The sequence below is a fragment of the Hydra vulgaris genome, chromosome 02 (genome assembly GCF_038396675.1).
Source record: "Hydra vulgaris chromosome 02, alternate assembly HydraT2T_AEP".
NCBI lineage: Eukaryota > Metazoa > Cnidaria > Hydrozoa > Anthoathecata > Hydridae > Hydra > Hydra vulgaris.
Genome location: NC_088921.1, coordinates 40,017,501 through 40,042,915, shown reverse-complemented (window position 1 = coordinate 40,042,915; position 25,415 = coordinate 40,017,501). Strand labels below are relative to the sequence as shown.

The 25,415-nt window shown below is 29.4% G+C and overlaps 1 protein-coding gene across 1 annotated transcript in view; it reads right to left on the bottom strand.

Annotated features, from left to right (window-relative positions):
• The window catches only part of LOC100215094 (adenylate kinase isoenzyme 5), a 43,820-nt gene that overhangs the window by 7,696 nt on the left and 10,709 nt on the right, over nt 1-25,415 (bottom strand). The window contains exons 4-14 of the mRNA XM_065790864.1: nt 23,395-23,508; nt 23,123-23,308; nt 22,820-22,928; nt 14,371-14,534; nt 14,100-14,213; nt 10,918-11,103; nt 10,732-10,801; nt 10,424-10,591; nt 10,119-10,282; nt 9,922-10,032; nt 9,665-9,835 (exon numbers count right to left, since the gene is read on the bottom strand). Of these exons, the coding sequence (XP_065646936.1) occupies nt 9,665-9,835; nt 9,922-10,032; nt 10,119-10,282; nt 10,424-10,591; nt 10,732-10,801; nt 10,918-11,103; nt 14,100-14,213; nt 14,371-14,534; nt 22,820-22,928; nt 23,123-23,308; nt 23,395-23,508 (1,557 nt within the window). The remainder of the gene's footprint in view (nt 1-9,664; nt 9,836-9,921; nt 10,033-10,118; nt 10,283-10,423; nt 10,592-10,731; nt 10,802-10,917; nt 11,104-14,099; nt 14,214-14,370; nt 14,535-22,819; nt 22,929-23,122; nt 23,309-23,394; nt 23,509-25,415) is intronic.

The following is a 25,415-nucleotide window of genomic DNA, read 5'->3' as shown; positions in this document are numbered from 1 at the left end:
GTAGCAAGGTTAAAAAATAAATATAACAGTAAAAAACATCAGGGCATCTTCTTACTGGAATAGACTACCTTCTGATGTTGTTAATGCTATTTCTATGAACTCTTTTAAAGCAAACTTGACATATGGATTTTAAATAATATAGCTAAACAATGATATAGCTGTCTAAGTGTACTTGGTACACTCACTGAATTATTGGTCACAGCCTAAATATTTTACTATTACTATTAATAGTATTAAATGGTAGTGAGGGTGACTTGGATGTCTAACAATAAATTAGCCTATATCTACAAAATAATAAAAATAGCATGGTTATTTGATTCTTTGTTATTTGATTCATGGTTCTTTGCAAATAGTTTCAGACCCATGTATGAGAGATGGAATGATGGTCTTTGTTAATGATATTGTAAAAGACTTTCCATAAGTTTCTAGCATTAACTTCTGAAAAAGAATACAATATTTAGTGAGATGAAATACAAAGTTAGTGAGATGAATTAGAATATATACGAGGTGAAATACAATGATAATGAGATAAAATTAGGGCTTCTCCAACAGGATCCTGGGATCCCGTTTTCCAGGGATCCTGATGGTGAAAAATCATCTTTCTACCCAGCGATTCCAATGAAACTTCCTGGGAATCCCAGTAATTTTTTTTAACATATATTTTACCATTTTAAAAGATACTAAAATGATTATCACTTGGAATTTGAGTTTTATTTACATCCTTTTCCCTCTTGTAATGAATTTTGGTAAAAATTAGAAAAATAGAGTATAGATGGCATTTAAATCACCAATATTTTGCAGTTTTGGTTTGTGCCCCAGATAGATCAAATATTATTATTGAATTTGATTTATAAATTGATTCAATTTATTTATTCAAATATTATATGTTGTAAGATACAGCATACAAAATTTAATTTTTATATATAAGTTACAATATATTAAGTTCAAACAAATAAATCAAATCAATTTATAAAATAACATAAAATTACATCATTTACAAAAAAGAAATCTGTAAAAGAAATTTTTTGAAAATTGGCAACTGTAGATGGCTTTTCTATCAATGCTATAGCAAAATCAGAATTTATAAGAAAAACTTTGTCTAATAAAAGCATGATATTGCCAAAAAAAACCTTTTTTAATTTTAGCTGTCCCAAGAAGTTCTTACGGTCTTATCACAGAGCACCATAAAAAGCATTTGAAAGGAAGTTAATGTCTCATTCCTCACTGTTGTTATATGGATTGAACCATGGATCTCTAGCTTCTGAGGCAAGTACGCTAAACACTGCGCTACATGGAATAGTCTTCTTGCCATGTTAGAGCAATTTATTGCAGTAAAAATATGTATATTAAAAGCATTGAAAGATTTTAAACACAACAATATTAACAATATTTTGGAGGACGAATATTTAGTGGTGCAGACTGTAGTAACTGTACTACAACCAATAAAACTTGGAATTGAAAGACTTGGTTGATGCAACGCATCCCTACTTGATGCAGAGGGTGTATTACTGTTTATATTAGATTGTGCAAAAATAAAGATTGATTTTTCAAATAAAATGCTGCAGTATGTGCAAATGTGAATTGTTAAAAGATGGAATAAAAATTTAGTTGGCTAACTAAAAGATTTTATAAACACGTATTGGACATAAGTTCTATACTATTACTGCTTTCTAAATTAGTCCTTCAGTGCAATAACAGTCTTGCTAAGGGTAACAAGTTTAAAAGTTTTAAAGTATTAAATATTAATTTTTGAAATTGTTATGTAAATAGTATTTTTTTATAATTTTATAAACTTTATTTTGTAAAAAATGTTTATAATAAAAATAAGATACTATAAACTATTTCAAAACTAAACAAACAACCCCCGTTTGCATTTATTGTACCTTGTAAATTTAAGCTGTGCTTTAAATAGTCAGTTAAAAATTAGTTTGAAGGCGGAATTATTAAAATAAATAATAATGAAAAGTACAAAATTATTTACCAACAAGTAGTAAAAGCCACAAAAAAGTAAACAGGAGCAACAGAAAGAAGCTAATAAATTGTGGTATAAAGTTAAGCATAAAGAATTGACGTATGAATCAGTTTTAAAAGAACTCACACGAAAAACAATGGAAAGTAAAAGTCAATTGATGTCTTTTTGGTCTAATGTTAAAACATCAAATAATCAATCTTTGCAGTGAAGCTTCCTCTCATTAACAAATATCAGATGAGGGACCAGAAGCTTCGTTAACATCCGATGATGCAGACAAAATAGATTTTGTAATCGATAAAACACTAGCTACTTTTTCTAAATTTGATATTCAAAAAATTTAAAAGTCACAAACAAAAGTACCAATCGATTAGCCGACAAAACTTCATACTCCACAACAAGAGAAAATTCAAACTGAAATTTTGCAGTTAAAAGAGCAGCTGTTAACATTGGTAAATGTGTGCCGTGCTGGATTGATAACTGAAGAACTTAAAATAAAATCAATTTTTGTAGAAAAGCAAATAAAAATAAAACAAACCCGTCTTAAAAAAATTAAATACGAGGCAATTTGTATAAGACAATGCAGAGCAAGTTTGAAAAGAACACTTAATAATATTGTTGATGACACACCCTACTTAAAATCAAAACTTTCTAAATTCAATAGAGAAAAAAATGGTAGACCAGCTGTAATTGAAGATCAGCCAGATCTTCTTAATGCCATTATTAACATTGCATCAATAGGACCCGCTGCTAGCGATCGACCAAGATCGCAGGAGTTACGTTCATGTAAGACACTTGAATACTTAAATAAAAGCCTACTAAAACTGGGTTATTGTTTATCGCGATATGCAACTTATTTAAGACTGATGCCTAAGCGATCAAACACACTTGAGGGAATACGTCACATTAAGACAGTTTCTGTAAAATTGATCAGGACTGCTAATACAGCTCGCATATCGATGCTGGATTTACATTTGCGTGCATGCAATACATGGATGAAATTTGTTCAATGTTTGGTCCAGATTTATGCTTTTATTTAAGTCTAGACAACAAAGCCATATTATTATTCGACAAAGCCGTATTATTGATATTATTGACAAAACCATATTGCAGCTTGTATTATTGATCCAAACAAATTTGCTGACACAGTGTCATATTCTGGACCAACGTATATTGCTATTAAATCTATGAAGCATGATAGCAGCACTGCTTTTACTCATGGCCGTGATTTGGAGTGTCAATTGAAAATTTTAAGCTTTTAACATTTGTACTCCAGAAGGTCAAGTTAAACTTATATTTGTTGTTGCATGTGATGGAGGCCCTGATGAAAATCCAAGGTTTCTCAAACCATTGCAAGTTGCAATTGCAAAATTTATAAAATGGGATTTGTCAATCTAACAGGAACTCATGCACCTCATTATTCAGCATATAACAGGGTTGAACGGCATATGGCTCTGCTGAGTCGAGAGTTAGCAGGATTGGTTTTGCCACATGATCATTTTGTAACACATCTAAATGCATCTGGAAAAACAATTGACGTTGATTTGGAAAAATTTTTTTTGCTAAAGCTGCAGAAACTCTAGCTGAGGTATGGTATGATATAGTAATTGATAACTATTCTGTTTGTGCTGAATATGTTGAACCTTTCCAACTGTCACCAATATCAGAGCAAGATTCAAAATGGATTGAAAATCACGTAAGACAAAGTCAATATTTTTTAATGATCGTTAAGTGTGATGTTCAGTGCTCATGCTGCTGAAGGAATTTCTATTCCTGAGCCAAAGGAAGCATGAAATATTCCTAGACCTTACTCATAATCAATACTACCTCTGAGGAAAATAAAAATGACGATGAAAACAATGATACTCATTTAACAGTAAATGAAAGTAAATCTAATCAAACTCATGTCATCGAAAACATATTTGACTGGGTGAAACCACCCTTTGATTTAGATCACCAACAATTTAAATTTATTGATTAATGAAGACTATATTATAAATTTTGTTTATACAATAATAAAACGATGTTTTGAAACCTATAAAGATAACAGTTTTTTTTAATTTCAGATTACTTAAAAAAATTTTATCCCCTGCCCTTAACCACAACCTATACTTTAAAGGTACCAAACAAACATTTTTGCCAGTTTGTTGATTTAAAAGTTTCCTGTTTGCCAACAAAAGCGCTTAAAGATCAACTACACAAATCTTTCAACATGTCTTTTTTGTTTTATTTTGTGTAAATGATCTTTTAAATGATTGCAAAGTAATACACTTCGCTGTCACCTTGATGTTTGATATTAAAAATTTTCAAACACTCAATTGATTGCTTGCATTTTTTTTAGCTGAAATGCTTTTCAAAAATTTATAATCTCCAGTTTTCTCAAGCTTCTTAGTTTATTATATTTATCAAAAAAAAATTACCCTAGATAAGAAGATGCAACTTTGTAACGTGACATTTTTTATATTTAAGAAATAATAACTATGTTCTCATACACAAAGAATTTTCGTACTTATATAAGATTGAGCACAAATGTGTTTTCCTCGTGGTAACTTATCTTCTAATTTAATTGCGATACAACAACATAGGTGGAGGGTATATAAAAAACTGTGACATTTTGAAAGAAAATGGGTATAGTCAAAACAATTGTTTTGACCATCGCAAGCAAATCTTTTTGAATATCGCAAGAAAATACAATAATTGTGCATTATCATTGAAACTTTGCCTATTCCTAAATAACTAATAAACGTAAACAAGCATATGAGGTGTTACAGTTTTAAAAGGTTTCAAACATAATTATGAGGTGCAAAATAAATGTTCCTGCCCATTTATTTGAAACTAAAAACCCACAACATTTTTACCAAGCTTATTAAAACTTATTACGTTTTTATTGTTAAATTAAAACTTCTTTTACTAATTTTTAAGATCCTTTGGTAAAAAGAGTATACTTCCCTCCCTCCCCAACTGTCATTTCATAGTGACGGTCATGGCTTTATTATTTAAAAAAAGTTATTTATTTATTATTATATTCAAAAACATCTAGTTATTTATTAAAAAACATCTAGTTATAGTTAAGTGGTTTCCCAAATTCTGTGGTAGCTCTCATATAGTTAAATGGTTTCCTGAACTCTGTGGTGTCTCTCAGAGAGGCTGATTCCATCAACAGCTGAAAATTATCAAAGTATTAACAGTGCCATATTGATCATGGATGTTGGGCATGGACAGAGGCCACATTTGGAGCCCTTTGTTACGGTTCAGGTTTATTAATAGTAATGAGGCAATTGCTTGGGCTATTAAACAGTGTTCTGAGTACTATCTATGCTTTGAGTCAAGTTCTTCAACAAATTTAAAAATGAATAAAGTACAAAAAACTATAAAACACAAAAAACCATCATCATCACCAAGTTCTCTAAACCTATCATTCACTATTACTCGTGGTCTTCGAAGTAACTTTTCTTCTGTTGAGTCTTATCTGTTGCAAAGTTCACCAGACCTACTTGCTCTTTGTGAGACTAATTTGAGTTCAGCTGTCTCATCTTGCGATCTTAGTGTTGATGATTATCTTCTTTTAATTCGTAAAGACTCCAATAGTCACATGCTTGGCCTGGGCATTTACATTCGTAAGAATTCATTTGTCGTGAACTAGGTTTGAATCCACAGACTATTCTTTCATGTGCTTTCGTTTAGCACCACTTCACTCTATTGCTTTTCTCTTTGTTCTATACCGCTCTCCTTCATCTCAAGACTGCACTCTTTTTGATGTTATTTCTGATCAAATTGACCGAGCCCTCTCTCTTTATCCATCAGCTAATATAGTTGTTGTCGGTGACTTTAATGCTCACCACACTGAACGGCTTGGCTCTAGTGTCAGAGATTCTGCAGACATAAAGCCGACAACTTTTGCCTTTCTCAATCCCTAACTCAAATGTCAACTTTCCAACTCACTTTCCAGACAACCCGAATCATTTACCTTCTCTACTTGACTTATGTCTTGTTTCTGATCCTAGTCAGTGATCAGTTTCTCCACATTCACCCTTAGTGCTTCTGATCACAGTTTGATCTCTCTAAAACTCTCATTCTTCTTCATCATCTGAATCCCCCTATCATCGTGATTTTCTTCGTGATGGTTCTTGGGTAGATTTCTTTTGTCTTCCTGTCAACAAATGTGCTTCTTACATAACTTCTATATTCAGGCTGGCATGAAATCTTTTGTTCCCTCTCGCGTTTCCAGGTCAAGCCTCACTCTCCTACATGGTTTTCCTCACACTGTGCTGCTGCAGTTGCAATCGAAACCATTACTTCTATATCTATCAGCAAAACAATTCTCCAGAAAACAGATGTCTGTTTATTACTGCTAGAAACAATTGTAAAAAGGTTTTGTCTAACGCCAAAGCCTGCTATTCTCAGGTCATGAAATCTTGTATTTTATCACAAAAATAAGGCTCTCATGACTTCTGGAGAATCTTTAATAGTATCAATAATAAGGGCAAATCTATTATTCCACCTCTCTTGTATGGTTCAGACTTTGTCACCTCACCTAAAGACAAAGCTGAATTGTTTGCTAAAAACTTTTCATCAATATCATCTCTTGATTCCACTAGTTGCATTCTACCTGATATTGCCAACAAACAGGTTTATCCATTGCTTGACATATCACTCCAGCTTCTGTATCTAAAGTGATTTCCTGCCTAGACTCTTCTACAGCTTGTGGCCCGGACAACATACCTGTTATTGTCTTGCAGAAGTGTTCTCCGGAGCTGTCGTCTATACTCTCAAAACTATTCAACAAGTGCTAATCAGAGTCTTGTTTTCCAGCCTGCTGGAAAGCTTCATCTGTTATCCCTATCTTCAAAAATTCTGGAGAGCGATCTGATTCATCTAACTACCGCCCCATAAGTCTTCTTCCTATCATAAGCAAGGTTTTTGAATCTTTAATTAACAAACACTTAATCTTGAATCTAATAACTTACTTTCTGACCATCAATATGGATTTCGATCTTCTTGTTTTACAGTTGATTTGCTAACAGTAATAACCGATAGATTTTGTCGTGCATTAGATAAAGGTGGAGAGGTTAAGGCAATTGCTCTTGACATTTCAAAAGTTTTTGATAAAGTTTGGCATGCTGGTCTTCTCTGTAAGATTTCTTCTTTTGGTGTATCTGGCAACATCTTTAAGATTATTGAATCCTTCCTTTCCAATCGTAGTATAAAAGTTGTCCTCAATGGACAGCATTCTTCTTCTTATTCTGTAACTTCAGGGGTTCCTAAAGGTTCTATCCTTGGCCCTATACTCTTTTTAATTTACATTAATGATCTTTCAGATATTCTTTCATCTAAGGTGGCATTGCTTGCTGATAATACAACCATTTATTCTTGTCGTGATAAGAAGCCAACACTCTCTGATTGCTTGGAGGGGGCATTCGAACTTGAAAAGGATCTCACTTCTGCTACAGCATGGAGCTCACAGTGGCTGATGAACTTCAATACAGATAAAACTCAATTTTTCTCAGCCAATCGTTATCGCAATAAGTTAGATCTTCCTATATTTATGAAGGGTGATGTACTTAATGAGTCATCTACTCTTCATCTTCTAGAATTAACTCTTAATTCCATTCTTTCCTGGAAGTCATATATCAAATCAGTTGCAAAATTAGCATCTGCTAAGGTTGCATCTCTTTATCAAGCTCGACACTTTTTTACTTCAGATTCTTATCTCTATCTCTACAAATCTCAAATCCAGCCTTGTATGGAATACTGTTGCCATATCTGGGGTGGATCTTCTAATGATGCCCTTTCTCTTTTAGACAAGGTGCAAACTTAGTTGGACCTGCTCTTGCAGCCAACCTCCAACCATTATCACATCGTTGTAATGTTGCTTCTCTTTCTCTTTTCTACAAATACTATAATGGGCACTGCTCTAAAGAGCTAGCGTCTTTTGTGCCATCTACTAAAATTCATTCTCGTGTTACTCGTCATTCAATTAAGTGTCATCCTTTTTCTGTGACTGTTCCTAAGTGCTCCAAAAGCGCTTATTCGTCTAGTTTTTTTCCTCGAACATCAGTTCTTTGGAATTCGCTTCCTTCATTTTGCTTTCCTGATTCATATAATTTGCAATCCTTGAAGTCGTCCGTCATTCATTATCTTGCTCTACAATCTTCATCTTTTCTCTTCCAACTTTAATTAGTGGTTGCTTGCAGCCTTGTTGGAAGCGAAGACGTTTAAAAAAAAAAAAAAAAAAGTATTTGTTAATGGTGATAAGTTAGAAATACTAGCATTAACTAAGAAAGATTACTTTTTTAAATTAGTACATACGTACTTTTATATTTAACCCCTCCGCCCCCCTATACGCTTTTGTATGCTTTTTGAAGACCCCCTCCCCCTATGAGCGTATGTACTTTATGGACGACCTCTTAGTTTCTTTAGTATTTTGTACCTAATTTCTTTATATTTTTCTTATTAAAAATAGTATCAATTATGCACTTTTAGTGTATTTGTTTGAATTTACACATTTTTTTACCACCTAATTGGATAAATTCTTGGTTGTACCTGATCCTGGGTTTTCCCAGGATCCCAGGAAATGAAACATTTTTGTTCTAGGAATTAAATTTTTAGAGGAAATGACAAGCCCTAGATGAAATAGAATATATAGTGAAGTGAACCTTAGTGAGATGAAATACAATATTCAGTATTCTAAGAATGGAGCCTAGCATTAATCAGCATTAAACAATAACTTTTTTGCATAAATTTATTTTAATAATAAAATGATGTTTTGTCTTGTGAGATAGATAAAGGAAATGATTACATAAATAGTAACTACACAAGAAGAAAAAAATCATAAGATAGTGTGAGGCTTGACCTGATATCGCAATATAGAATCCCAATCATTTTTCAAGAAACCAATAAGAAGTGTGATGATACGGTGAATCTGATGAAGAAAAAGTACACATTTTAGTGAGACTATCTGAATCACCCAAAAGTAAACAAGGACAAGCTAGAGTCAGAGACAAGTTACAAACTAAGGAGTGAAGGTAAGTGAAGAAGTATAGGTAAGTGAAGGAGAGAAGGTAAGTGAAAGAGTGAAGGTAATTGAAGGAGTGAAGGTAAATGAAGGAGTGCAGGTAATTGAAGGAGTGAAGGTAAGCGAAGGAGTGAAGGTAAGTGAAGAAGTGAAGGTAAGTGGATTGAAGGTAAGTGAAGAAGTGAAGGTAAGTGGATTGAAGGTAAGTGAAGAAGTGAAGGTAAGTGGATTGAAGGTAAGTGGAGTGAAGGTAAGTTTAGAAAACACAAAGAACAATCTAAGAACAATATTGACTGCAAATTTAATCGTCTTCTCACCACCGGGTATTTCTTGAGAGTAGAGGAGGTACCAAACCACCACCTTTACCATATAAAAAATGCACATTTCATTAAATAAATTTCTTTTAAAAAAGTTGTAATTTTGTCTGGAATAAAACTTTGGTTACTTTTTGTACGAAAAAATTTTATTTTGATTTTCATTCCTAACTGTATGTAGAATAGATTAAATACACTAAGCAATTTTTTTCTTTCATTCCTGACTGTATGTAAAACAGATTAAATACACTAAACAACTTTTTTCTTTCATTCCTGACAGTATGTAAAACAGATTACATACACTAAACAATTTTTTTCTTTTATTCAACATAAGTTTAAAAAAAACTGTTAATTCTATAACAATACCTCATGAAGGATACTTTCACTGGAATATTTTTCTATCACTTGTTTTGTTTGATTTTCAAATATATATTTTCTTTTGAGAACTATATCTTCATTGTTATTGCCGATAGATAAATTTTCTGACAGCTCATCAGTTATGCATGAAAAATACAAAACTAGACTTGGCTTTAATAACTAAAAAAAAAAAAAAGAAAATTTATAATTTACTAATATGATAACTGTTTTTCTTATAAAAGAATTATACATCAAGAAATAAAAACCTTTTCTTCAAAGTAAATGGCTTGTTGAACCTCTCTTGGAAATCCATGTATCAAAAAAGTACTTTCATTCGATCTTAGTATTGCTTCTTCAAGTAAGTCAATAATTACAGCCTTTAAATTTATTACATGTTAAAAAATACGTTGAAACAATTAAAATTAAATTAATACTCAAAAAAATATCAATAACCCTTAAATACCTGTGAGACAAGATCACCTGTCTTCATTACATCATTTAACATAGAGCCTCTGCTGCTGCCTGATGAAATTTCATTTCTCAGTAATTGTCCAATACATATGTAAGAATATCCAAATTTTGAAGAAATTTTTTGACAAATTAATTCTTCTCTGCATCCAGGTCCTCCTAAAGTTAATCAATGGTATATATAAATGTATGTATACATAAATACAAACATACATACATACATATATAAATGCATATATACAATATATATATAACAATATATATATAAACCAATATATAAATAAACCAGTATATACATACCAATTACAAATATAGCACATTTTTCTTTCAAATCTTCATTGAACAAATGTTTTCTTTGAGAACTACCTTCTATAGTCTGAACCTTTGAAGGTAAAAGAATCTCTTCTGTAGCAATATTTCGTATTTTTTGAGAATTAGAATGTTTTGGATGAAAGATTTCAAGTGTTCCTTTTAAAAGTTTTGAATACATTTAGTTTATAACAAATCTATAAGTTTTCTTCTATTTTATTTATTAAAAAAAAAATTAATAGATTGCAATTTGTAAATCAAATAGGAAAAATAAATATATATTTAAAAATTATGTTTACCATCCAAGAGACATGACAATATTCGACTTGATTCAATAAAAACTTCCTCAATAGATTTACTGGAATCAATCTAAAATTTTACATTATAATTTTAATAAAAATTTGTTTTAATAAACATTTGTAAATATATAATAATAATTATAAAAAATAATTATAAGTAAAATTGTTTAAAAAATATTTACTTACAACTTGAACTTTATCTTTATAATCAACTAACAATGGCGCTGTTTTTGTATGAAATAATTGCAACCGCTTTTTAATTGTTTCTATGTTATCATCTATTCTACCACTTTGCTGTCCACGAGAAACAAGTCTCTCTATCAAAATTTCATCTTGGCAATCATAGTACAAAATTAGTGAGCTTGGACACACCTAATATTTATAGAAATTTATAAATTGTATGAATTAAACAAATTAAAAGGCACTTGATTAAAATTACCCATAAAGTGTGTGTGTGTGTGTGTGTGTGTGTGTGTGTGTGTGTGTGTGTGTGTGTGTGTGTGTGTGTGTGTGTGTGTGTGAGCACCTAGCCGAATATTCAGAATTCAGCAAAATCACAAATAGTGATTTTGCTAAATTCTGAATATTCGGCTAGGTGCTCACCCAAAGGACTGAATATTTGGCTGTTAAATATTCAACAACACTTAGTTGGGTGCCGTAATCAAATGAAAAAATCATTAGAGATTTTTTCATTTGATTACAATGCCATTAGAGAGTTTTTATGAAACTAAACAAGAATATGTGATTACAACTCAAGCATATATTTTCTTTCGGTTTCAAAAAAAGTCTTAATTCAATCTTAGTTATATCTCAATTCAAATGAATTGTTAAATGACCGTTTTACTATTGTTTGTTTTCTTACTTACATTATATTATATCAAAAAACTGTTTTAATATCACTGTCTTAAAACTTTGATAATGATACTTAATAAGTCAATATCTTGTTAAAAATTGCTAAAAAATTTGATAGAAGTAAAGAATTAATTGAATTAGGAACTGAAATAAGAAGTAGCATTATTGAAATCATTAGAGTTGAACATTAATTAAAAACTGATTTGAAACTGAAATAGGAATTATTTTATAAGTAAAATCAGAATAAGAAATTAAATCAATGCCACAAGAACTGAATTTAAACTAAAGTTATATTAAAAATTATATTTAGAATTCAAATATCCATGTTGCACTGTCTGTTGACTACTTGCTTTACTCATAGTACAACTACATCTCCACGGTACAAAAACTTCCAGGTAAATATCAGCAGCCACCTTAAGGCATTGTAAAAAAAATAATGCGGGGTCATAATGTCTTATTCATTACTGATAACACTTAGCACCATGACTGTAGCAGGAAAATTTGTTTTCGTGACAATCAAGACTTCATTAATGGAGTCACATGTTGTTTCTTGTGTTGACTATCACATGTTCTGTTGACTATCTGGTCCTGTTGAAAATTCTTCTTATCAGAAAATAAAGTCTTTTTCTTTAGTTCTTTTCTTTAGGATTTTTAATCAAACAGTTTTCTTGCTTTTTCAAATCGCCTTTCTCATTTTCTCAAATTACTGTCTTGCTTTCTAAAATCGCCTTTTTTTTGTGTCATTAACTGGCCTCTTCTAAGAATATTTACAATACAATTTGTATCTAGTATCTTTAGCAATAATTCTGCAAATAGCTGCACCTATTATCTGTTGTTGTCTTCCTATAGAGTGAATTGACTTTCACAGATCTTTATTGATGATCTCATGGATGTTGCGTATGATACCTGGTCTTATGCAATCACTATGTACCATATGCATTTTCTTTATTAATCATCAACATCAGGATCATACATTACCTTCATTATCATTATCATCATACATTACAACATCAGGATCATACATTACCTTCATACTGTAAACTGTAGCTAAAGGAACGCTAATAAAGTTGCAATTTTCTCAGCAGTTTACCTTGCAGAGAGTCTGAATAAAATTGTCAATTATATTTTTGCATCAATACTTACAATTTACCTTATGTAGAAGTAAATTTAAACTTAACACTTTTAGCTACAACCTAAAAAAAACTTAAAGCAAAAAATATCTTTCAAAATACCGTGAGTTGAGAAATTTATTGAAACAGTAAAATTCCTATAAAAAGTATTCTGTTCAGAAAACCTGAACTTTATCTTATCTCTTAAACAATAAAAAACAAGTCCATAAAAAGTTACTCAAAGATATCTGACATTTAACTATAACTTGAATTGAAATATCAGGTCAAGAAATGACAAATGAAAAACAAGAACTGTCATTAATTATATTCAAAAAGTATTTGTTATTATTTTCCAAATCAACTAATACTTTAATCCAGGTGTTGCAAAGGTTATATTACTTTTATCAAATTGGATTTCAGTGGTTTGTGGTATTTTAGTAGTTGTCACTTAATTTGCACTGTTTATTTATTAGTCTAACACCATTAACAGAAAAAAAAAAAAATTTTTACTGTTTATTTATTGGTCTAACATCATTAACAAAACAAAAATATTTAGTTTAAGTATATATTCTAGTTACTTAAGTTGTTGGCAATTTATAATATGCAGTGTATCCTAGAAAGAGTCTTAACATATAGATTTAGGCTAACTTTATGGTAAACAATGTCATAACTGTAACACAAAAGTTTAATTTTCAACAGTAGAATTCTGCAAACTTGGTAGTGTTATTAGTAATAGTTGGTGTATACCAATACACCAACTTTTACTAATAACACTACCAATTTGGTGAATTTGGTATTTCCAAAAGTTACCAATTTGTTATATTTTAAAGATGTAACAAAGGTTTACAACCTGTTATTAGCCTGAAGTGGAACTTAACTGAGCAGTGACTCTTAGGTCTAATTGCATTTATTTATCACAAGCTCAAACATTTGAAGTACTCTTGAAAGAAACTTGAAGACTGTTTTGATTTAAAACTTCAGCTATATATTTGAGCTTGATGTTCTCATTAAACATGCATTGTACTTCCAAGCTTCTGGCTTTTGATATAAACAAAAGCTAGAAGCTTGCACAGAAAAATATATCTTATTACCATGTAACACTGTATACAGCTTTTTTTTACACAAAAAAAATCATAATAAAATAATAAAAATTATTAGCAGGGTATGAATTCTACTACAGAACTAATTTTTTTTTCAAAATCTTTAAAATGTTATTCTGTGTTTGTAAAGACCTAGGGGGTATAAGATAATAGATTAGGATAAGAATAAAACAACATAAGATGTTTAAAAATTTTTATAACCTGAACATTTTATGGCTTCAAAAATAACTAGAAAATTAGCTCTTTCAACTAACACCTCTCCATTTAGTGGTGGGTGTAAAAACATATTTAAAAAAAAAAAACGTACTTCAATTTCAAACTTTAAACTCTGAGAATATTCACGAGGAAAACCATCAATCAGAATTCCATTTGAATGTTGGTTGTTTCGTATTGCTTCTTTTAAGAGATCAATTATGATTTCCTAAAAAAAAATATTTTTTTACTGAATACCTAAATTATAACAAATTTGTGCACCCATTGATTACATTATGTAGCCATTGAATTTGGTAAAAAAATTCAATCAAATTTTAACTAATGGTTTACACCAATAAAATGTAAGAAATTTTCAAAAGATAAACCTGCGGAACTAACTGTCCTTCTTTCATCATATTTTTGATCATTAACCCAATTTCTGTATCATTTTCAGCTTCAAGTCTCAAAAGACCACCTGCTGAAATGTGAGCCATATCAAACTTTTTGGAGATTAGAGAACACTGCGTACCTTTTCCACAACCAGGACCTCCTAGAATAAAAAAATTTGCATAAAAAAAACAATGCATATATATATATATATATATATATATATATTATATATATATATATATATATATATATATATATATATAAACATCTTTGCATACTTAGATAAGCGGTCTAACGTCATACTGAAATAGCCAACTTCTGAGGGCTTCAGTAAATACTAACTGACTAAGTAGGGAGAACATGCTCAGAGTGCTGCTACATCAACTAGGGGTTTGGGTTGGTTAAGTAATCATTTTTTCATTTTTTTTTTTTTTGACATAATTAACAATTGGTTAAATTCCCTCTGGACATTATTTATTACAATTCCGGACATTATTTATTACAATTGGTTAAATTCCCTCCGGACATTATAGTAATTAATTATTGATACAAAAGTAATTCCATTTGAACAATTTGCACAAAGGAATTCTTGTGTGAACGTCCTTAAAAATATTTAGTATAAGTTAAGTAATTTCAAACAACATTGATTTCTTTTTACTAATAAACAATAAAAACATTATCAATTACATTAATTTAATTCAACATGACCTTAATTGATACTTCTAAAGTTATTATGTTTTCTTTTTTTTTTACCTTATTGTTTTTTGTATTTATGTGTTTATCCTTTTAAGTCATGGATAAAAATTTACAGTGGAATTATTTAATACAGGAACAAAATAGGAGTGCAGGTCAATGCAAGAAATGTTCAAAAACAATTCATCTTTTGGCAGCAGTATGAGTGGTATGCATGCAAACCTTTGAACACAGCACAATATAACTTTTTTAAAAAAAGATAACCCAGTTAAACCAAAAAAACTTATGTCTACACCAATAAACGTAAACACATTTACAAATTTGAGTAATCAATAAGATAAAAATACTTAAAAAAATCAGCTGATGGTTTGCTTGGTGCACTTGTCGCGCAAAAAAAAAAACAGCCAAAGATGGCGTACTGTTTATTAAAATTTGTACATCTTATGATTTAAGAATACTGTTAAGTGGTAAGGTTTATGCAAATACTCAAATCCATTGGCATATTTTAGTTGCATATCCATTCATAATTGTTTCCAACAATTATGAATGGATATGCAACTAAAATATGCCAAAGCATCTTAGCCAACTGAAAACACAAGTTAACCAAGGTGAAGGGTTTAGTATCACATTAGTCGAGTGAACTTCTGTAAAAAACCGTTGTTATATAATTTTAAATGTACATGCATTTGATAAATTATGGAGTCTCCGTCTTACTAGAGTTCCTGGATCAATACCAGCAGATAAATTTATTGCTCATTTAGAGGAAAAACTTTCTTCATTACCAATGAATCATTGGTAATGAAGAATGTGGGAAAGTGCTAATAATCAATTATATTTAGTGCACATCATTCAATTGGCAATTATCAAGGTTCTTTATGATAAAGAGAATTGTTGTTCATTACCAAGAAGAAGAAAAATCAACTTATTTAGAACAAGAATATTTTTTGAATGACAAGGAAGAAGAAAATCCTAATAGTTATTAGAGCTATTATCTGAAATGAACATAGATCCAATTAATAGGCATGCAAGTATTTGTCCACTGATAAAAAAGATTTGCAAAATTGGTAAGGTATTTTGCCATATTATCACCAATGAAAAATTAAATACTGAAGAAAAATATTAAAGAGGAATTGAGTAAAAAATATTTTTATTAATTTTGGACTACTAATAATGCTGGAGCGTTGAAATCCTATACGAAAAAATCTAATTGATATACAATCACATTTGACAAAAATAATACTGGCTTATTATCAAACACAATGTCAGCCTTGCAGCCTCTAAAAGTTGCAGTAGAAGCATTGTGTTGCAAATATGTTAATCTTTTCACAGCCGATATAACATTACAATTTGCTAAACAAACTCAGCAGAACACTTTTTTAAGCAACCAACTTAAGAATGAATTAATATTACAAATAAAGAAAAGGCAAAAAATTATGTCAGATGTTTTACACTTTCATCATGACCCAAACAATTTGAATAGCCATAATGTTGAGGATTTTGGAATATTTAATAAAATCAGTAAAACTGCCATAACTAAATCTAATTCAAAATTAGCTTCCTGTTCTAAGCGATAAAAAGAATAGACTTTTGTCAAGACAGGAGTATAAAGTTGAGTCATCAGCAAAAAGAGCTATTTTAGATGTAAGGTTGTCAAGAAGATGTATATAATGAAACAAAACAAGACCAAGGATTGAATCTTTAGGTACCCCAGACGTTACTGGAAATGAAGTAGAGTGTTGGCCTTCGAGGATGACTTTAATAAAGCGGTTAGAAAGAATTGATAATCTCAAAAACTTTCCCAGATACATCACATGAAGCAAGCTAATAAAGAAGACTAGTATTCCTAACCTTATCAAAAGCTTTAGATATATCAAGAGCAAGAGCCCTAGCCTCGACCACCTTCATATATTGAAGGATAAAATTTTTCAGTTACCAAGTCAGCCGAAGAGCAAGAAGAATAAAAACCATATTGATTGTCTGAAAGTAAGTTATTTGAAGATGGGATGTAATAAATTTGATGATCAAAGACTCAAATACCATGTTAGTAATAGATAGAAAACTGATTGGACTATAGTTGGAGGGATCAGAATGTTCAACAGAGTTTTTAAAAATTGAAACAAAGGTGCTACTTTCTGCCAGGGGGGGGGGGGAAGCCTCACTCAAAGACTTATTAAATAGTTTAGTGAGAATTGAAAAGAGTTCTGGAGAACAATTTTGTAAGACTATGACAGGAATATTGTCTGGACCACAAGCCAGAGAAGAGTTTAATCGAGATATGACTTTAGCAACAGAAGCTGAAGTGATTTGAATGTCTAAAAATTGGTCAACCTGTTTAATTGTAATGAAAGGAAGAGAATGGCCATTAGATTCAATAGTCAAATTAGAAGAAAAGTTCTTTGAAAATAGTTCTGCCTTATCCGTAGGCATAAACAATCTATAAGATATAAACTTTATCATTCGAAACACAATTATTTAAAATGAGGTTAAATGCAGCTGAACAAGAATTTTTTTGAAAGCAATTCAAAATGTTTTTTGTAAATAAACCTAATATAGAAAAAAAAAAAAAGAATCGTAAATCATTTTGAAAAGGAAAGATTTGCTCAAAGTATAATATAAGATAACCTAAAAAGACTTGAAGCTGTTTAATCCTTTTCTGATAGAAACCACCCTGGTCATCCAACATATTGGACTAGAGAAAAGAAAGCTGAATTAACAAGAGTTGTCAAAAATCGAAAATTCAAAGAAAAATAGGTTTTAAATTTGGTGTAAATCAATTGACAATTGGTCATCAGTTAAAAAAAAGGGATATTAAATATAGAAAATGTGAAAAGACTCTAAAATACACTATAAAACAACAATTAAAGAAAAGAAGTAGGAAACTAGAAGTGAAACCAACACAAAATTGCTTCTGATCATCAATGATATTTATTTATAAAATCCCTTCTGATCATCAATGATATTTATTTATAAAATCCCTTCTGATCATCAATGATATTTATTTATAAAATCCCTTCTGATCATCAATGATATGATTTATACTGATGAATGTTTAGAAAAATGACTTCTTCATTTCATTTACTAGTTTCATGGAGACTTTAAATATTTATTTTGGCCAGATTTAACAAGTTCTCATTATTCTAAAGATTCTCTAAAATGGATGGACCATTATGTCTATTACGTTGATAAAGAATTCAATCCCCCAATGTGCCTCAAGCACAACCAATTGAAAACTTTTGCGGACATTTGGCGCAGAAGATTTACGAGGGAGATCAGCAAGCTTCAAAAGAGCAAGTTTTGATTGATCAAATCAAATTAAAACTACAAGAAATTGATTTAAATTTTTTACAGTCACTTATAAAAGGGGTCAGAGCAAAATTGAGATCAATTACAGATGGTGGTGTTTTTTCATTTAAAAAATAACTTATTTTTATTAAAAGATAAATACTTTATTTTAAAAAAATATAACTTTTTTAGTCATTGACGTTTTTATTTCGTCTGATAACCGCATCAACCGGTAGCAGCTGCACAAAAAGGTGAAAACCATGGAGTATAAAGAGGGTTGACTAAAGCTTCCATTCCTGCCTGAATCCAGGAGGTCATGTAGTAGGCACGTTTATCAGCTGAGATAGAAAAGACATTGGCCCAAAGATCATCACAAAGAAAACACAAAAAAATCCCAGTCAGCTTTAGTGTAATATTAAGTAGTGTGACAATAGGGTGAGTCTGAAAAAGAAGTATTAGATGAAAGATTTATAGAGACTAGCTGATCAGACCCATAAAACAGGTATGATCAGCTAGTCGGGCTTTTGTAATTTGTTTTCAAATCAAATTTTTCTATACTTTTGCATTTATCTAACATTTTTTGATTAGTTCTAATTATGTTGTATACATTTGCACTGAAAGATACAAAACTGGTACAGATATATCATTTCACAAATAAGAGTTTGTATTCATTACAATAGTAATAAATAAATAATTTTTGTCTTTATTAGAATATATTCCATAAAAATATATTCCATATATTTTCAATAGAAATTTTCCTAAAAAAATTTAAATAAAATCTAGTTTCTAGTTTGTTTTTCTAGTTTTTTCCCACAACATACGCAAAAAAATTGTGGCTTCAATGATTTACCAAAAAGCCACATCTATCGTTTTTAATGGTCTATAAAGCAGATGAATTTTCCACTTGAATGAGACAATATGTTTTGTATTTTTTCAGTCTTTAATTAGTTTAAAATATAATAACGCCAATTTTTTTTAAACATAATAACGCCAATTTTTTAAAAATATAATAACATACATACAAAAAATCAAAACAAAACAGCTTGAGCAAAAAATACTTGTAATTATTAAAAAAGTTTATTTATATTACATACAATCCTGAATAAAACATTATATAAGTGGATTTTTTATACTTTATAAACAATATATATAAACAAATAACATATTAGTTTGTATATATTGTTTATATAGAGATGGTTAAGCGCCAAATCTGCCTATACAACAAAGTTGAAAAAAAAAAGTTGATATTCAAAAATGATTTATATGTTTCTTTGCAAATACCAATATACTATAGTTAAAAATTTTAAGAGCACTGAACTGCAATTACTTTTAACTTTTTTGTTTTTAGTGGCTTTTGTTAAGTGCTTTTAAATTGTGCATCAAACTATCTCATTTCAACATATTTGATGTATCACCCATATACATTTATAGTAAAAAATAAATGTAGCAAAAAAACTTTTAATTGTCAAAAGAAAATTTTTTAAGTTTTTTCTAGCTCCGGCCTTTTTTTTTATTTGCCTCCACAGCAGCACCTTCTGGAGTAGCAGGACTGTCTTATTAAAATTTTTTTATTAAGTTTCTGACAATTTTTTTTTCCAGATCATCCACAGCCTATTAGGACTAATTACTTGAGCACAATAATAACATAAGTATAGTCTCAATTATGACACATATGCAACTAATTTTTTCTCCCGTTGTTTTCATGAATTTTGAGCTTTTTTTAAAATCTTTTTGTTTGTTTAAGTGTATAATATTGTTACATATGTTTGTATATAATTTCCATAAAACTTCAAAAGTATTTTGTATTTTAAAATAATCAAAAAAAAAAAAAATTTAACATGGCCAATTGGATAGCTCTTCTCGCTATCCACTTGGCCATGCTGGCACGTTGATTAACAAAATTTTTTGAAGTATATAATTTTTTAAAGGAAATAAATGCTCTTGATCCAAATTAAGCAGATGTTGCTGAAATGCAGTTTTCAAGTGAAAGTAAAACTGTAAAACATGATACATGTTTTAATATCTTTTAACATTATATAACTTCAAGTTTACACAAGTTAGATATTTGCATACACTTTCCCTTACGTTTTCTAATAACAAAATCTTGCAATAGCTGCCAAGGGTTCCATGTCAAACGCGCTCGAAGGAGCACTACTACTACTACTACTACTACTACTACTACTACTACTACTACTACTACTACTACAACTACTACAACTACTACTACTACGACTACTACTACTACTACTACTACTACTACTACTACTACTACTACTACTACTACTACTACTACTACTACTACTATGACTACTACTCTTACTACTATGACTACTACTATGACTACTACAATAACTACTACTACTACTACTACGATTACTACTACTACTACTATGACTACAACTACTACTACTACTACTACTACTACTACTACTACAACTACTACTACTACTACTACTACTACTATTAATACTACTACTACGACTACTACTATTACTACTACTACTACTACTACTACTACTAGTACTACTACTACTACTACTACTACTACTACTACTACTACTACTACTAACATGATTAAGTTCAGCAATAATATATAGAGAACATCAATGCATGGTCAGAACTACCTAAGAGAGAAAAAGGAGAAACAGAACACATGCTAGGATCATAGACAAGACATAAATCAACGAGTGAAGGTAAATAATTAGGGTTGTCAGGAAAATGAGTCACAAACTTAACTATCTGAATAGAAGATTGAGTATTGTGGGGGAAGAAGTATTTGTAATAAATATTCAAAAATTGTATGTGATCATCTCTTGACTGTTCGCTCAACAAGTGTTGAAGCAGAACGTTCCTTTTCTGCTGCAGAGCTTATCGCCACAAAAATAAGATCACAATTAAGTGACAGTAGTATAGATATAATAATAATCAATTAATCAATAATAAAATAATTTATTAAAATAATGATTTGATTACTGGTTAACCGGTAATCAATTTTTTTTTCACAAAACTACTGGTAATTAAAAAGATTGGTGTGCAATCCCTATAGTAGAGGGTGCAAGACTAACAGGGTCAAGTGTGATTGAAACTAGATACTTTTTTTTAATATTAGCATTTTTTTAATATTAGCATTTTTTGAAACATCTGCATTATAAAGATCCAGCAATGTAATAGATGTTGTGGCAGAGCTTGGTAAACAAAAAGTACTTAGTTTGATCTCCACCATATTCCTGGTAGTGCTGTCCCCATCTTCTTCTCTGTGCAGCAACCTTGTTTATCAAAGTTAAAGGGCTGAAAGAGGATTGTAATATTAATTAAAAAAATTAAAAAAAAAAAAAGTAGCCTCCACAACTGTTGTGGCCCCTGCTGTTGAATATCCTTTTATATATATATATATATATATATATATATATATATATATATATATATATATATATATATATATATATATATATATATATATATATATATAAAATTTAATCAGGAAAATGATCTTGTAATCAGACCATGAAAATAAATAATTTTAACCCATTACACCCAAACAAGGTATTTAAAAATATATAAAATTAACGTTAAACATTATTTAATGGTTTTTTAATGATAAAACATTAAACATTATTTAATGGTTTTAAACATTATTTAATGGTTTTCATTGGATTCATGTAGAAACGAAAAGCAAATATGCAACAATTTTTGAAAACTTTAAAAATTATTTTGTTTTTTAAGTTGTTTTAAGAACACTGAACTATACTAGTACACTGGAAAACCTACTTTTGCAATGTGCAATTTTGAACAGTTGATAATTTGAAAATTTATCAATTTACGTGAATTGTTCAATATGGGTATGTGCAGTGAAGCCTCTAACAGACATTTATTTTTTTGTTTTAGCATTTGATAATATAACAGTTTTAATTAAAACAGTTTCAATTAAAAATTTTTAAATTAAAACAGTTTTAATTAAAACAGTCATCTACTATAATATTTATAATAGTAAAATATTTTATATCTTGATGTATACATTTTTATTTTATTTTTGTACACATAAACTTAATTTTTTCAGTTTGCTTAACTATGTGATTTAAATCTAATTAAAAGTCTTTTTTAGAAAAGACTTACAAAATAACTTATTATAACTTAGTAATGTTTTTCTGTCTATGATATTAATTAAATTTGCTAAAAATCAAACTGTTAAGTTATCATAGTTGTCATAAAATAATAAATGTTCAATAAATAAAAGATTAATTTTACATTTTATTGCATTCAGTGAAATATCTAAAAGTCACAATTTTTACCCAATAAAAATGTTTAATGGGTAAAAACTGTGTAAAGTGTACAAACACTATCCCTTATTGTGTTGCGGTCAAAATAGATTTACAACATGCTCTCTTTAAATATTAGCAAATTAGATTGCAGGTTTCTGAATACATTCTTTACATGTGTAGTATTTCAAAACAAAATTTAAAAAAAGAATACCTAAAACAAAGATAACAGGTTTTTTAATGTCAAACTTGTTAAATATCCTGTAATCAATGGCATTACACGCATTAGTAAAAACTTCTTCAATGCTACTGTCAGCACATATCTATTAAGTATATTTTATAAATTACTTATTGTACAATGACATATAATGACATGTAACTTTTATTACTATTATTACTATTGTTATCATTATTATTATTATTATTATTATTATTTTCATTATCAATTTTATTATTGCTATTGTTATTACCATATTCAACAATTTATAGATATTTATATTTATTTAAATATCTGTACCTTCTCTACAATATCTTTGTAATATAAAACAACAGGTTCAGTTTTTTCATGAAACAGCGACAATCTTTTTTTAATTGTAGCTTCATTATCATCTAAGCGACCACTAGTTGCACCTCGTGATAAGAGTCTTTCAACAAGAATATCGTCTTTGCAATCAAAATAAAGAACCATTTTAGCAAAACAAACCTGTCAAGCAAAAACATTATAAGGAACATATAAATTTTAAAACATATAACCAATAATACTTTTAAGTTATAAAATAAATTCATCACCATCCTCTCAAACTTTTTTCCTTGTTGTATCTCTCTCGGAAATCCATCTATTAGAAAACCTAAATAATTTGAACTCTCCACCATAGCTTCCTTCAACAAACATATGGTTACATCCTAAACCAAAAATCTTTTATAGTGCATATAGAGTTTCTTCTAAAACTATTCACCACCTACAAATTTTACTATTTAATTAAAATATAACAATAAATCATGACCAAAATAAAATAATAATGTTAAAAATAGTAATAATGATAATTTAAAAAGAGAATTCTTTTTTCAATTTTTACAGAGAAAAAGTTTTTAATATGAAGCCAAAAAGTTAAGTGATTTATATTTTATTACCCATGATAAAATAGATTAGAAGGGAACACAGCAAAGAAGAAATTAGAAAAACTCAAAAAAATATATATATAATAATTTTTGTAAAATGGTTAAAAACATGTCAAGAATTTTTTTTTTAATTTACATCCCTTAGGCCAGGAGGGGCACTACAGTTAAGGAGGTTACAGTACTGTTAAGCAGTTTTAATTGTTGTAACAACCCTCTCTCAACCTTTCAAAGCTAAAACAAAAACATTGAAAATAAAGATCATTGCTTTACTGGGGGAATGGTAGGGATTAAGCTCAGAACTTCTTGCTTAAGAAGCAAGTACTGCATCACATTACTAATAATTTTTGCTACTTAGCATAAAACAATTTAACTAGGAAAAAAATTTAATTTGATAAATATTTTTAAAACATTAATGGAAAAATAATTTAGTTTGAAAAATTGTTAAATACTTTTTAGATTATCTTGTGTGGAAAGTAACTACTCTATTTTTATGACTTATTATTATGCTTTTTTATTAATATTTTTTTATATCTCTAAGCTGACCAGACAATATCACAATATCAGTTGTTTAGTGACTGATAATATCACAATATCAGTTGCTTTGTAACTGACAATATCACAATATCAGTTGCTTAGTGACAATGCTCCTAACATAAAAAAACATGGGCTTATTTAAAACACTGTTATCTCATCTTCAATGGTATGGGTGCACTTCACATGATCTGCATTTGTTGTTCAAGATTTTTTTAAATTGGCAACTCTAAATGTGACAGTATAAAACAAACGTTGATAGTGACAAGACAGACAAGTGTTGTCTAAGTAAGACAACACTTCAAGTTGTCTATTGTAAAATATACCCTAGGGTAGTTTAAAAAACAAAATTTTTGAAAAATGTCTGCAGCTCACACTTTAATGAGTTCTTTATAATAAAATAACATTGGATTCAAAAAAATTTTGAATAAAAAATGGGTCTCTAATATTATTAAAAAAAATGTTCTTCAAAAGTATACATGTTGGATCTTAAAAGAAGCGAATTTATACAAAATTTTCAATAATAATCATCATTTAATTATTTATATTGAAAAAAGAAATTATAATCAAAAAAATTTGTAAAAAGCTATATTTTGAAAAAATGCCATTTTTAGTCTAAAAATGTCATTTTCTAGGCATTAAGATCTAAAATAAAAATTTTTCAATGATATTTTTAAAATTTTTATATAATTTTTTGATTATTATTAGGGAACCATTAAATGTTTAAAGGTCTTGAGGCACCCCTAAAAATATTTTTAATTTAAAAAGTTTTTAAACCCATTAAAGTGCAAGCTGCATAAGGTGTATTAATCCATATTAAGGTGCAAGCTGCAGACATTTTTCAAAAATGTTGGTTTTTGAATTACCCTAATGTACCTATAGCAATAAGGAGACAAGAGTCTTTTAAATGAACCTATATATTTTTCATGTTTGCATCATTGTCAGTCACAATGCTCAAGGCTTTGTTAAGATTAATTTCTTCTAAAACTTGATTTCTTTTATCTGCCATATCTCAATAGAATGGGTTGATGTTTGTGCAAAATATTTACAACATTAGATATTAAATGCGGTAGTGGTGTAGTCGTAAAGCGCTCACTTCATGAGCGAGAGGTTCCGAGTTCGATCCCCACCATGTCCCTGGTAGTACCGCGCTTAACTTG